This window comes from Triturus cristatus, chromosome 4_1 (assembly GCF_964204655.1).
Source record: "Triturus cristatus chromosome 4_1, aTriCri1.1, whole genome shotgun sequence".
NCBI classification, from domain to species: Eukaryota; Metazoa; Chordata; class Amphibia; order Caudata; family Salamandridae; genus Triturus; species Triturus cristatus.
In genome coordinates, this window is record NC_140585.1 from 879117005 (window position 1) to 879130202 (window position 13198).

At 46.9% G+C, this 13198-nt stretch overlaps 1 protein-coding gene across 1 annotated transcript in view; it reads left to right on the forward strand.

The window, feature by feature from the left end:
- The window catches only part of EXOC4 (exocyst complex component 4), a 1933985-nt gene that overhangs the window by 1768161 nt on the left and 152626 nt on the right, over positions 1-13198 (forward strand). The window contains exon 16 of the mRNA XM_085653593.1: positions 2689-2867. Within this exon, the coding sequence (XP_085509719.1) occupies positions 2689-2867 (179 nt within the window). The remainder of the gene's footprint in view (positions 1-2688; positions 2868-13198) is intronic.

Here is a 13198-nt window from a genome sequence, read left to right on the forward strand (position 1 = left end):
TTGGGTAGTCCAGCATGCTCCTGTTCTTTTTTTCTGTCACGGAGATGGTCATCTCCACTTTGTTCAGGAATGGGACGAGGACAGGAGGGACCTGGGGGGTAATTACACTGAAATTATGAAAATGTCACACATAAGCAATCTGAAACCTTGGCAGCTACGTTATTCTAGACCTGAAATGTGCAGTGAAAGAGTTAAGCAGGAACTTCTGTGGACTGAGCACTGCTTGGGAGAAGAAAAAGCCCCGGAGATGTATAATTTTCGAGCTAGCACGTGCTTTAGAATGTCAAATAGTTGTTATTGTTAATTATAATTATACGATGTGCCAAGGGCAGCGATGCCTGCCTAGTCCGAGATCCCACTGCTCGCCCCCGTCACGGGAGCGCGGGGAATGGAGCTCTTCTGTAAACCCGCGCGGTGTCTGCGAAAGGTTACCACGGAGTGGGCGCTCTTTTCCATGCCCCGGTCGTCATTAGTTTGATATAACATTTATTTTACAAGGCCCTTGTGCCGACGAGGTCTGCTCAAAAGTTCATAGAAGAAAGCGTTGGCTGGAACGCGGCCGGAATACTTGCAAAGATGCCCCGCCCCGCGCAGGGACGTGTGACATTTTACGTCCTAACCCGCAGGTCGCGCTGTAATAACGCAGGCCCGTTCCAGCTTTCACGCCGGCACGCCAGGAGTATTTTATACACTTGATCGCCAAGTACATTCCTCGCCTGAGGGTTGGGAATAGTACCCCATTAATGGATGTGGCGGGGAATGTCACGTTTTTCCGCTTCATTCTGGAGGCCGTCAGCAGGTGAAACGAGAAGAGCAACCGCAGATGCGATTTGTAAGTGAAGCACGCATTCCATCTCTTAAGAGAAGGCAGGTACCAGAACGAACATTGTGGGACCCGTGTATTAAAGTTAAACATGTCTAAGATGTGGCTTGAGCGCAGTGGGAGATATTTTGTTCCAAAAGCTGTGCATGTTTGTGCCAGCCTGCATTGAGGAGGGAAATAACATTTTATACCAGGTAAAGACAATAAACATTGTTATTTAATTGAATTCTTTAATTTGGAGCTGTTTTGATTATCTTTTTCTAAGACCCATCAAGCACTGTTTTGCCCCTTGCACACCTCTAGACATTTCCATGCTTCTCAGCCGGGTCAGGAAAGTGTATAACGTGTCAGCACGTTGTAATACATTTTGCGATTTGTACACAGCGCTGACGACAGGCCTTTAAAATTCACCCACCTCAAAGGTGGCCAATTTATCATTTGCTGTAGGAAAGGCAGTCGAGTTAATGAGATGTCCACGATCAGACAGTGTGAAAGCAAAGAAATGTGGGTGGACTCATGGTTCCCTGCTCCAGGCCTGGGGCATTAAACAGATCAACCTAAATATTAATCACAGCATTTGTGAAAGGTGGTCAAAATGTTTAGATGTCCGCCTAGAATGACATTTGTGGAAATTTATTACTAAACATATACATTGATATAGCGTTCATTGAATGTTGGATTGTGCTGTGAACCTAAGGGCATCCTCTCCTACCAGTTTTAAACCATTGTTACACCAGCCACCCGAAACTCCACAGTCTTTGCACTTGGTCATATTATACTAAGGGCCTTATTATGACTTTGACGGTGTGGCAGTGGCCCGCCACGCCAGCACCCCGCTGCCACACCTTTAAAGACATAATGCGACTGCCAGCCAGATTCCGAAATGAATCCAGGTCAGCTGGCCCACAGTGGTGCAGTGCTAAGGCTCGTGCATGAGCCATAGCAAGGCACCTGAATTGGAATGCCATTGCACGTTCCTGCAGGGCATGGACTATCAAGTCCATGCCCTGCAGGAACTGGGGTGCATGCAATGGTGTCCCCTCTTGCACGCATCCCCTGGTGCAGAGGCACCAGGCCATCTATGTTTCCTCAACACCACAGTTTTCATGGCGGGCTTACCGTCGTGAAAACTGTGCCGGTGAGGAAACTCCTAATACGCTTGACAGTGCTGCAGCATTACCGGCAACAAATTAGGGGCCTCAGACTGCTGCAAGATCCGCGATCCCTGGCGGTAGCAGTGGTCCCATGGCGGTCTGACTGCCTAGCTTGTTATAGGGCTGTTGGACCACCGGTGTGGTGGTAGGCGCACCGCCACTGGATTTGGCGGTCCACATTAAACTTGTAGCAGAGCTAACCTGGAAGAGCGCTTTAAAGTATAAAAAACATGTGACCATTATCATAGTCTAGACCCTAGGAAAGAGACTGAGAAGTACAGACAAATCTCATATGTCACAGACAGGAAGCTTGACTAGTCCATCAAGTGCAGGCCTCAGATCTCTGGGATTAAATCTTACTGTCCCCTAGATCTAAAACTGTTCAGCGCCTGATCCCATTCAAGTTTATACAGTTTATCTGCAGTAACAACAGAATCAGATTTGATACTACTTGAGCCAAGTGGACAACCTTACATTTTAAGTGGATTCCTTCAGTGATCTCATTATACTTACTGTTGTACATTCATTCTTAGAGAGAGTATATCTCAGAATCCTCAATGTGCCCTTCTTGCAGAAGCCATGGTGTGCATCTCAACCAAGGTTAATCACGAAAGTCAACAAAAGAAGTAAAATCTGCATTTTGTACACCAACATATCTTTTGTTTGAAGACGTCTCACGTTAACGTGTTGTGTTTTCTGTCTTGTCTCTAGAGTTCACTGTTTCCATTATCTCATTCCGCTGGCCAAGCAAGGGAACTACGCCATTGTAGCAAACGTGGAAAGCATGGACTATGACCCCTTGGTGGTGCGGCTGAACAAAGACATCAGCGCTATTGAGGAGGCTATGGGAGCCAGCCTTCAGCAGCACAAATTCCAGTACATCTTTGAAGGTCGGTCTCTGCCCATAGATCCTACCTATGTGGTCTTTGAACATTTATGCTTCTAAAAATAGGTATTTTGTAGGTGCGCGATAAACAGACAATTTTAGATGGTGTCTAATATCCGGAGGCGAAATGTATTTAAGTTTCTCTGTGGAACTAGGCTAAGCCCCCATGCGGGGAGGATCACTGATAAAGTAGACCATTTAAAGACACAGAATATTTTTAGTTTTGATATGGGTGACGTATTTAATTAGTTATTCAGGAGTGTCCTTGGGGCATAAAGTTACCCAAAGATTCACATTTGTGCTTAAGTGTGAATAGCACTTTTATTGCTGTACTAGTGTCACTCCTTCCTACTGCCTCCTGCCTCCTGCCTTCTTGGCCCTACGATCTGCAGTAAAGTGCCTCTACAGTTTTAGCATGTTGTTACTGTTGAATTGTTCCTTGTTGTGTTTGGTCAGTTATGCAGTGCTTTTTGTACCTCGTGATGAGAGCATTCTTTGCAAACACCTAAATAAAAAAACTTAGAATGGCAAAGTGGAAACTGATGTAAGCACCAATTCTGATTTATGTAAATTAATTGGAATGAAAAGCTTTTATTTGCCATTATTGTTGCATAATTAATCTTTTGATGAAAGGAACAATTGCATTTGCCAATTATTATACTCAAACATTCAAAAGCAGATAAGCAAACTGCACTTCTAAATGAAGAAGTAGAACAACATAGACATTAGAGGATTGGAGCTAGCTCTGTCCCGATTCTCTTCCAAGTTGTATATATCTGCAAAATTGATTACAGGACTTTGTCTTCACTCTGCACACCCCATTATATATTTATATATCTATCTATATCCACACGAAATCTCTCCAGCTGGAAGGACAAACGAGACGCACTCTCTGCAACCTTTTGCACTTTTTTTATTTTCTTAATTACTTTATTTCTTGGGATACAGGCATGAACAGATCTACGCGTTTCAGTATACCAGATACCTTGCTCACGATCGAGCTGGAGAGATTTCGTGTGGATTTAAAGCGGCGCGGTTCTGCCGCAGGGACAAGCACCCACGAGGAGCGCTACAAATGCCCGGTAACTGGGGAACCAAAAGAGTGGATTTATATCTATCTATATATATATATATATGTAGTACCTACTGGCGGTTGCCAGTAGGTAGTTATAGTTAGGACCTAGTTTCCATAGGAAAAGCGTTTTTCGATTTGCCAATAACTTTTGCGCCGTTTGACGAATCTTCACGAAATTTTCAAAACTAGTGGGGCGCTCAGATCGGGGTGATTCATCAAATGGGGCTGAGAAAAAATGGCGGTCCCAAAACGCGTTTTCCCCATGTTCATTCCCATAGGAAACTTTAGACAAAGATTCAGCCCCAACTGCTGAACGGAATTACACCAAATTTGGATAAAAGGTAGGTCTTGAAGCTTGGTTCAGAAAGCGACCTTTTTTTAAATGGTGTAAATCCGTTCAGTAGTTCCTGCTAAATTAGAAAAAGAAAATTTTTCGATATCTATGGCCGCGGTGGGTTCGCGAACCCTCTCGAGCACGAGCTTCACTCTGATTGGCTGCCAACACTCCAAACCAGGAAGTGTTGGCAGCCATCTTGTGACTAGATAGGACCAAGTCACAAGAAAACAGTGAAATAAAGATGAAAAACGAGAAACGGGGGCAGGGTAGAAACACCCTGACCCCCTAGGCATGCTCAGGGGGTCCCACAAGGACCCCCAGGGCCAAAAAGATAATAAAAAAATAAAAAAACATTTCGGCGGAATTCGCGCTGGGGTAGCGAATCCTGCCGAAATTATTTTTAAAAAATTAAGCGCGGGCTCCCGCACTTCATTTTAATGAGGACCCTGGGAGAGCCAGGTCCCGGGGGCTTGCCCAAAAAATAATACCGGGGACCGCCACCTTCCTGCGGCTATGCTCATTATGTGCGGGGGGCACGTGGCGCCCCCGCAGCCCTGGGGACCGCCACCTCCCCGGGGCTTATTTATTAAACAATGCTTGGGGAGTCCCACCCCCCCACGCTGCCCCGGGGACCGCCACCTCCCCGGGGCATTGTTAATTTGAATGCGCGGGGGCTCATGCCCCCGCAGCCCCGGGGACCAACACCTCCCCGGGGCTTATAAATAACGAGGGGGGGGCCTTGCGGGCCCCCCCCCAAGCACCGGGGATCGCCACCTCCCTGGGGCTTCTTTAAATAACGAGTGGGGGGCCTTGCGGGGACCACCATCTCCCCGGGGCTTTGAAATTGAATGGAGGGGGGCTGCGTGGCCCCCTCCAGGAGCCCTCGATGGCCCTGGGGACCGCCACCACCCAGGGCCGGCTCCTGCAGTGTCCCGGGGTGCCCACCCCCGGGACACTGCTGTTTGCTAAGGCAGGGTGGGAGCCGTGCGGCTCCCGCCCTGTCATAGCAAACTCTGCTTTGCTTCATTGAAGCGAGAGCAGGGAAACCTGCTCTCGCTTCAATGAAGCAAAGCAGAATTGCTTTTGATCAAGGGGAGCTGCATGTAAGCAGATCCCCTTGCTGAAAAGCAATGCCGGCTCACGCAGGAGGCGGGGAGCCGTCGGGACTGTGGGGGCATTGGGGCTCCCCCCACGGTCCCCAACACAAAGGGCCGGCCCGGGGTATGGGGTCCCCGGGGCCAGAAGTGGCCCAGGAAGGGGGCCACGCGGTCCCGCTTCAATATTAAAATGTTTAAAAAAATTAAAAATAGGCACAGCCCCAGGGGATGGGGTCCCCGGGGCCAATAGAGGCCTAAGGAGGGGGACCGCGCACCCCCCCTCCCTTAAAAATAAAAAAATAATTAAAATGTGGCCATGCCCCAGGGGATGGGGTTCCCGGGGCCGAAACTGGCCTCGGGAGGAGGGCTGCGCGGACCCCTTCCCGTTTTTTTTTTCTAAAATTAAAAAAAAAAAGAGCAGGCCCTGGGGGGTGGGGTCCACAGGGCCCCAATTAATGTTACAGAAGGGGGGCCACACAGCCCCCCTTGTAAAATAAAAAAAAGCCAGGAGGCCCATCCCCCTCCCTGCAGCACTCAGTAGAGTTTTAAGTTGGGGAATTAATTTCCCTTGAATACTGAGGGTCCCTGGGGTCAATTAGCCCACCAGGTACCTCCAGTATGCACCACAGAGCTGTGTTGCATAGAGGTGTTCAGAGGCCACGCCCTTTTTTACACCTCTCTGCAACGCAGCTCTGTGGCGCTTACTGGAGGTCCCTGGTGGGCTAGTTTGCCCCCAGGGACCCTCAAGACTCAAGTAGAATTAATTCTCCAATTTACAACGCGCCAGGGGGCGTGTTTGCACAGTGGTGCAGGGAGGGGGCGGGGCCTGACATAGCAAGTGTGCAAACGCACCCCCTGGCACATTGTAAATTAGGGGATTAAGTCCCCTTCAATCCTGAGGGTCCTTGGGGGCCAACTAGCCCACCAGGTACCTCCAGTAAGCGTCACAGAGCTGCGTTGCAGAGAGGTGGTTTGAGGTCACGCTCCTTTTTACACCTCTCTGCAACGCAGTTCTCTGGCTCTTACTGGAGATACTTGGTGGGCTAGTTGGACCCTAGGGGCCCTCAGAATTCAAGGGGACTTAATCCCCCAATTTAAAACGTGCCACGGGGCGTGTTTGCACACTTGTCACATCAGGCCCCACCCCCTCCCTGCACCACTGTGCAAACGCACCCCGTGGCGTGTTTTAAGTTGGGGGATTAATTCCCCTTCAATCCTGAGGATCCATGGGGGCCAACTAGCCCACCAGGTACCTCCAGTAAGCACCACAGGGCTGCGTTGCAGAGAGGTGGTCCGAGGCCACGCCCCTTTTTACACCTCTGCAACACAGCTCTGTGGCGCTTACTGGAGGTACCTAGTGGGCTAGTTGGCCCCCAGGGGTCCTCAGGATTCAAGGGGACTTGCGCCCCCTGGCACATTGTAAGTTGGGGGATTGTTTGCACAGTGGTGCTGGGAGGGGGCAGGGCCTGACATAACAAGTTTGCATAACATGTATGAGAAGTTCCGTGGTTGTCAACTTTATAATTGAATTTAGGGAGAGTGTCTCTAGAAATGGTATAGGCCCATTCAGGACGGACGCATGGTTGTAATTAATGACCAGCCCATACAGGACTTTCTTGACATTTTTCATGTGTTGCTTCTAAACGAGTGGCTTTGGGTGTCTGTACATTCCGTACATTTCATACACGCTGATTGAATTTTGTCTACTATTAGTAGAGACAGATAGGTGTATGATTAGTGTGTTGATTGCAAGATATTTATCCACAATTGTTGGTGTGATACACGTAGCCACACATTTTGAGACACTCTAAGATGGCGCCCTTTTAGACATTATTGTGATTGCACATGACTGTCTGTCTTTTATGTTGCCAACGGAAACATGCTTGTAATTACGATGAAAAGCAGGCAACCCCGGCACTTCCGGTAAACATAGAAGAAGGCCGTTGCCGAAAAGCGTCTGTTGTGAAGTGCCTGTGGTCCGTGATAATAAACAACGGAACCTGCCCAGTGAGTGCTGTCTTCCTTTGGGAATTTTTCTATGGTGTGGAGGAGAGTCGGAGCATTGATGGACATGCGGATGCACCTCCGCATTTAACAAGCACCCGCATTGTGGTGGCTCGAATTATCGTTAGCTCAGCTAACCATAACTGCTGAATTTCACTGTGTTTTTTACAGGTTAAACCTGAGCCTAACTAGAACGTCCCTGAAACCTTTGGTTTTTTCAGTGAATTTCTAAGGTATTTTAAATTCCATTTTATAACTATAACATCCCTGTAACCTCTGTTTTTTTCAGTGAATTTCTAAGGTTTTTTTAAATGCTAATTCCTTACAATTACGTCCCTCTAACCTTTAATTTTTTGCTCAATTTCTATGTTTTTTAAGTAGTAGTCATGTTTGCAGAGCGTTGGAGAAAGGGGACGGGGCCTCCGTCCAGCTCTGAGAAATCCCACTGTGTAGGACTTACTGGAGGTACCAGGAGGGCTACTTGGACCCAAGGTCCATCAGCATCCAAGAGGACTTTATCTTCCGACCAGTGGTGTGCCAGGAAGCATGTTTGCAGGGTGGTGGAGAAAGGGGGCGTGGCCTCTGAAGACCTCTTAGCAATCTCGCTGTGTGGGTCTTACGAGAGATAACAGAAGGGGTTGTGCGCCCCCAAGACCCTCAGCAGCAAAGAGGACTTCATCCCCCAACTAGTAGTGCACGATGAGGCACATTTGCAGAGTGGTGGAGAAAGGGGGCGTTGCCACCGCCAACCTCTCCGCAATCCCGCTGTGTAAGCCATACTGGAGATAACAGGAGGGGTAGTTGGACCCAAAGAACTCTCAGGAGTAAAGTGGACTTAATTCCCCAACTAGTAGTGTGCCAAGGAGCCGCGTTTGCAGAGTGGTGGAGAAATTGGGCATAGCCTCCGGTGACTTGCCGGTCTTTTAAAAAATAAAATTCATTTGTGGAGGAGGCCAGGCCTATTTCCAAAGGGGGGGGCTGCGTGGGGAGCCTCAAGGCCCCTGCCGGCTCTCGGCCTCATAAGGAGCGAGCATTGCTTTGACAGAGGGAACTGCTGAACATGCAGCTCCCTCTCTGTCAAAGCAATTGTGCTCCGCTTCTAGCAAGCGAGAGCATTTTTTGTGTTCGCGTTTGCTAGAAGTGGAGCACAGTTTGCTACGGCTTGCTAGGAGCGGTAAAGCTCCCCGCCAAGCCCTAGCAAACAGCTATGTCCCGGGGGGTGGGCACCCCGGGACAGAGCAGGAGCCGACCCTGTGGGGTGGCGATCCACAGGGCCATCTTGGGTTCCTTGGCCCCCCTCCAATCTATGGTTTAGTCCCAGGGAGGTGGTGGTCCCCAGGGCTCCGCAACGTGTGTGTGTGTGTGTGTGTGTGTGTGTGTGTGTGTGTGTGTGTGTGTGTGTGTGTGTGTGTGTGTGTGTGTGTGTGTGTGTGTGTGTGTGTGTGTGTGTGTGTGTGTGTGTGTGTGTGTGTGTGTGTGTGTGTGTGTGTGTGTGTGTGTGTGTGTGTGTGTGTGTGTGTGTGTGTGTGTGTGTGTGTGTGTGTGTGTGTGTGTGTGTGTGTGTGTGTGTGTGTGTGCGCGCTTACAAATGTCAACAGAAGAATATGCTCTACCTATTTAATTTAAGGAGGTTTTTCACGGAACGCGCCACACCGATGCGGCTGTAACTCTCTATTATTCCAGAAATCCGCATTGTTTCGTCCAGCTTCAATTAAAACTGTTTAGCGACTCTACCGAGACTACCCGATCCTCAATTTATGAAATTAATGCTCCAGAAATCGCTTTGAACGGACATATTTTGTTAAAATCGGCCATCGCTGTTCTCTGGTGGGCTATTGCATCCATTTGAATTTTGCCTGTTTTTACTTCGGTTTATCTTAATTGGTTGCCTAACCTCGTTATCGTTCAGACTTGCCTGTCAGCAGATTCATTCTGTTTATCCGCACCCTCGTAAAAGGAGGTGTCCACTTTCAGCCCGGTCCCATGGCCTTCGGACTTGAATCATCATATGTGCCCTGAAGAAGGTGATACCCCAAGAGGGGGTGTAACACCAAAACGTGCGTCGGCGCTGTGAACTTGTCCCCTACATATATGTCTTATTGATTTATTCGTACAAAGTTGAATAATTATCTATACACACCCAAAAAAGTTTTTCTCTGATTTTCTGATGTATAATGTGGACATCCTACACATATTTAGAGTTATAAACTGCATATTTGAATTGGCATCATTAATATGACTTGATTTATGAACAATACCTTTTGATGTTGCACATACATAGGGGATTTGAATTATACTGTTCATGGTTTGTGATGGAATGTAAGGTGTATATTTGTGTTTTGAATGAGAATATTTGAGAATGAATTTGTATGTATGTAATGAATGAAAGGCTGTCCATGGGAACCTTTGGAGTTTACTTTTGTACATATTTTATTATATAAACACATGATTGATGTATCTATTTACCTATTTTGAAACATAAAAAATAAAATTGTTTCAGTAATTTGGATTATGTAAGTTTTTGAGCGCATGGTCTAGCAAGAGTGGCATATTAATGAAACAACATATTTGCATCCCTTAAATGAAATAGGTAGAGCATATTCTTCTGTTTGATATTTACTGTTTCCTCCCCTGTTGCTCTACCTACATTTTCCCAAGGGGTCCCCCTATTACTTAGTATTTATAATCTTACAAATGGACATGTCACACTGGTTTTTCTTATGAGGAGGGGCTCTGCCTTCTAATTCTCCAACCCTACATTCTGATCCCCCAAGTCTTTACTCTTGTAGTTTCTTGGCCACCTGTATTCAAGCCTTTGCATCACATGAAGCCATGGCTCTTTTGCATCCTTCTTGTAGCAATGAAGTAGTAGGGATTAACCTTGTTTTCATTCTCTGTGTTTGGTGATGTACCCATTCTTTATGTAAATATGCTTGTACTCCTGACATTCTTGCTCTACGTTTTAAGGAGGGGTGCACTGGTGCAGGTGTGTCTGTGTGTGCGTACTGCTACTGTCCATGTTGTACTTTTTCTGTGTACAAGTGAAATTTTCACAAAAGCTGACTATAGGAAACTTGTTATCTTTTTTAAGCTTCAGAAAGCCTTTCAGATATTGGCATTGTCAATACTTATTTCCTTTTTTCTGGTGTTCTGCACATTGACAAAGGTTGATTTCTGTCTTTATATCCTGTTAGTTAATTGCAAGACGTTGTAAAATAAATGTTTATAAAGTCTAGAAGATTTCAGTCAAAGTAATGAAAATGGAATGTTACAAACATAATGCAGAGAGTCTTGGTTATCTGGGGTTATAGTACATGAATCTAGCACACAGTCCAGGTCTTTGCCGGGTGGGTTCCCCTGGCTCAAATTGGACCTGTATGCTATATTACAAAAGTAAAAGGTGCTGTTCCCAGTGCAGGCATAAACTAGTGCCTTCACTGGCAAAAGGGCAGCATTGAAAAGGAGAGAGGCAGTTTGAAACGGCTGTCTGCCTGTTCATGCTTAGAGATCGGCCTTTCTCTGCAGTGCGACAGGGATCATCCCCAATGAATGGTCAGTGTGTGACTACACCCACCTGTTGGCATCTTTGTACCCCTCCCAAAAGGTTCCTTGAGGCACACACTGGCAGAGCCACTTCATATGTGACTCACCGTGCGCCTCCCAATGGCCTGTTTGCCTCTTCTCCTGTGCCTATAATTTGGCACAAGGGCAAACGTGTAACGTCACTCACTTGGGGTTATCCCCCAACGCGATCCATAATACAGAATGGGATGCACGTGTGTCTGTGGCTCCCCTGACCACACCCCTTCCATTCCCAGTGTGGCAGAACGAGAGATTTACCATCAAGCTTTCCTCCCTAGGAGGACAGAAAGAACTAGAGAATGTTGAGACATTGGGCTAGAGCCCCATCCTCAGGGGCTCAAACAGTCTTTCTTCCCCCCTCTGGTGCAAATTGGGACATTAACCCCAAATCTGCCCTTTGCCTGGGGACAGAAAACACACTAGACACCAGGAAATAATAGAATGTGGTGGTGCTGGCCAGGCCCCCCTATAATTTCTAAGGGGACCCATGCGTACTGGTGTAAGTATATGTGGAAGGGCGCAGCAGAACCAAGTTTGATGTTCCCAATGTAAAAGTGGTATTTCTATGAGCACATATGCTCTATATTGTGGTGGTGCAACAACTGTGCATTCATGAAATGTGTTGGTTTGAGCATCCAAAGCTGGAAGATTGAGCCAAGGATAAAAGTCTTCAAAGTGATAGCCATCGTGGGCTTTAACTACGAAAATAAAATCACCACTTGCATTAGTAAGTCAATGATATGTTATATGTGCATGGACAGCAGATCTGCAGTTAACTGTCACTGGTAGCGCCATATTGCAGGGATTCTATGTGGAAACTATGCCTGGGATCGCAGGACTTCAGAATGTAGATACTGAGTCACCATGCTACATCAATACCAATGGGTCCAAATCCGACTAGCTCACAGTACCTTACCCGCCTTCCTAACCTCCCCAGAGTAACAGGTACATTTGCAACCCAGAAAGACACAAGGAAAGTTTACAATATTTATTGAAACTATCGTGCTCTATCATGAAGCAGCTGTGCTGCAATTAGAAAACATGTACACCTGGGCAAAGTAAGCAGCATTAAAAGCAAACTGTCTACAAAGAAAAGCTCTGCCATGACGCATGATATATCTGCCTACGCCTATCCTCACTACGCGAGCACAGTGATCTCTAGATTAGAACTGGACCCCATTCCTTGCATTTGTAGTTAGGTGGTCTGCATCTCATGTTTGCGCAAAGCTGGTATGCCCGTTCCAGGACCTTTCCCTCTGCTCAAAATCCTCCTCTCTGTTTTCAAAAAGGGAAGTCTTCGTTTATATGATAATAAGTGCCATGTTGGAAACCAGCAGCTCCACCTTTGTGTTGTGTCTAAAGGTTAGAATATATGCCTGACCGACCACAGAAGAACAGGGCACTGTATTGTTTGACCTTGTGCGAAATGTTCAGGCTGAATCCCAGGAAGAAGTACTGAATAACAACAATGTAGGTGGCAAATTTCTAAAATAATATCGTGGCACAAAAACAGACGTGTTATTTGTAATGTGTGCAAAACAAAGCGGCCTACAACGTGCATTTATGCTACAATCGGGCAGAACTCAATGGGCCCCAAAGGGAATTTCTACAATTCCCCCTCCCACAACCGTGAGTCAAAGTGGTCTTTCTGCCCCTGGGGAGCAGACTGGAGTATTTATCCCAAATCATTCCTCCTCAGGGAGTGAGAAAGAACTCACATTTTTTTTCTCTTAATAGAATGGATTGGGGACCAACCCATCCTAGCATCAGGCCACATCCGACCCCTGGAGCCCAAACAGTCTTCCTGTTCCCTTGTGCCCCCAATCTATAATCCCCAGGGGGGCAGAAAGCACATATACTTTCTTGCACAGCACATTCGTCCATTTTCCCAAAATATAACCACCAAATAATTGCCACATTTTGGTTATTTCCTCAGTTACTTCCGGGGGAATCCACAGCCCATATGTTTGGACTTTCCTAACATATAAGAAAAAAAGATGAAAATTGTACCTTGATATCTTTTGTGTTGTAAAAAGTTATGAAGGTTTCAGCACAAACTTCCCCTAATACTAAAAAGGCTGAGCATGGGGGTGTGGGAGCCATCCCGCGTAAAGGATTATAGTTCTTGTGAGCCAGTGGTCTTCGCACTGTGGGGTGTGCCTCCCTGGGGCCAGTGGATATGTTGATTTGGGAAAAAGGGGGTGGTGATGGACAGAGTTTCTGAATGATGCAGAATACTC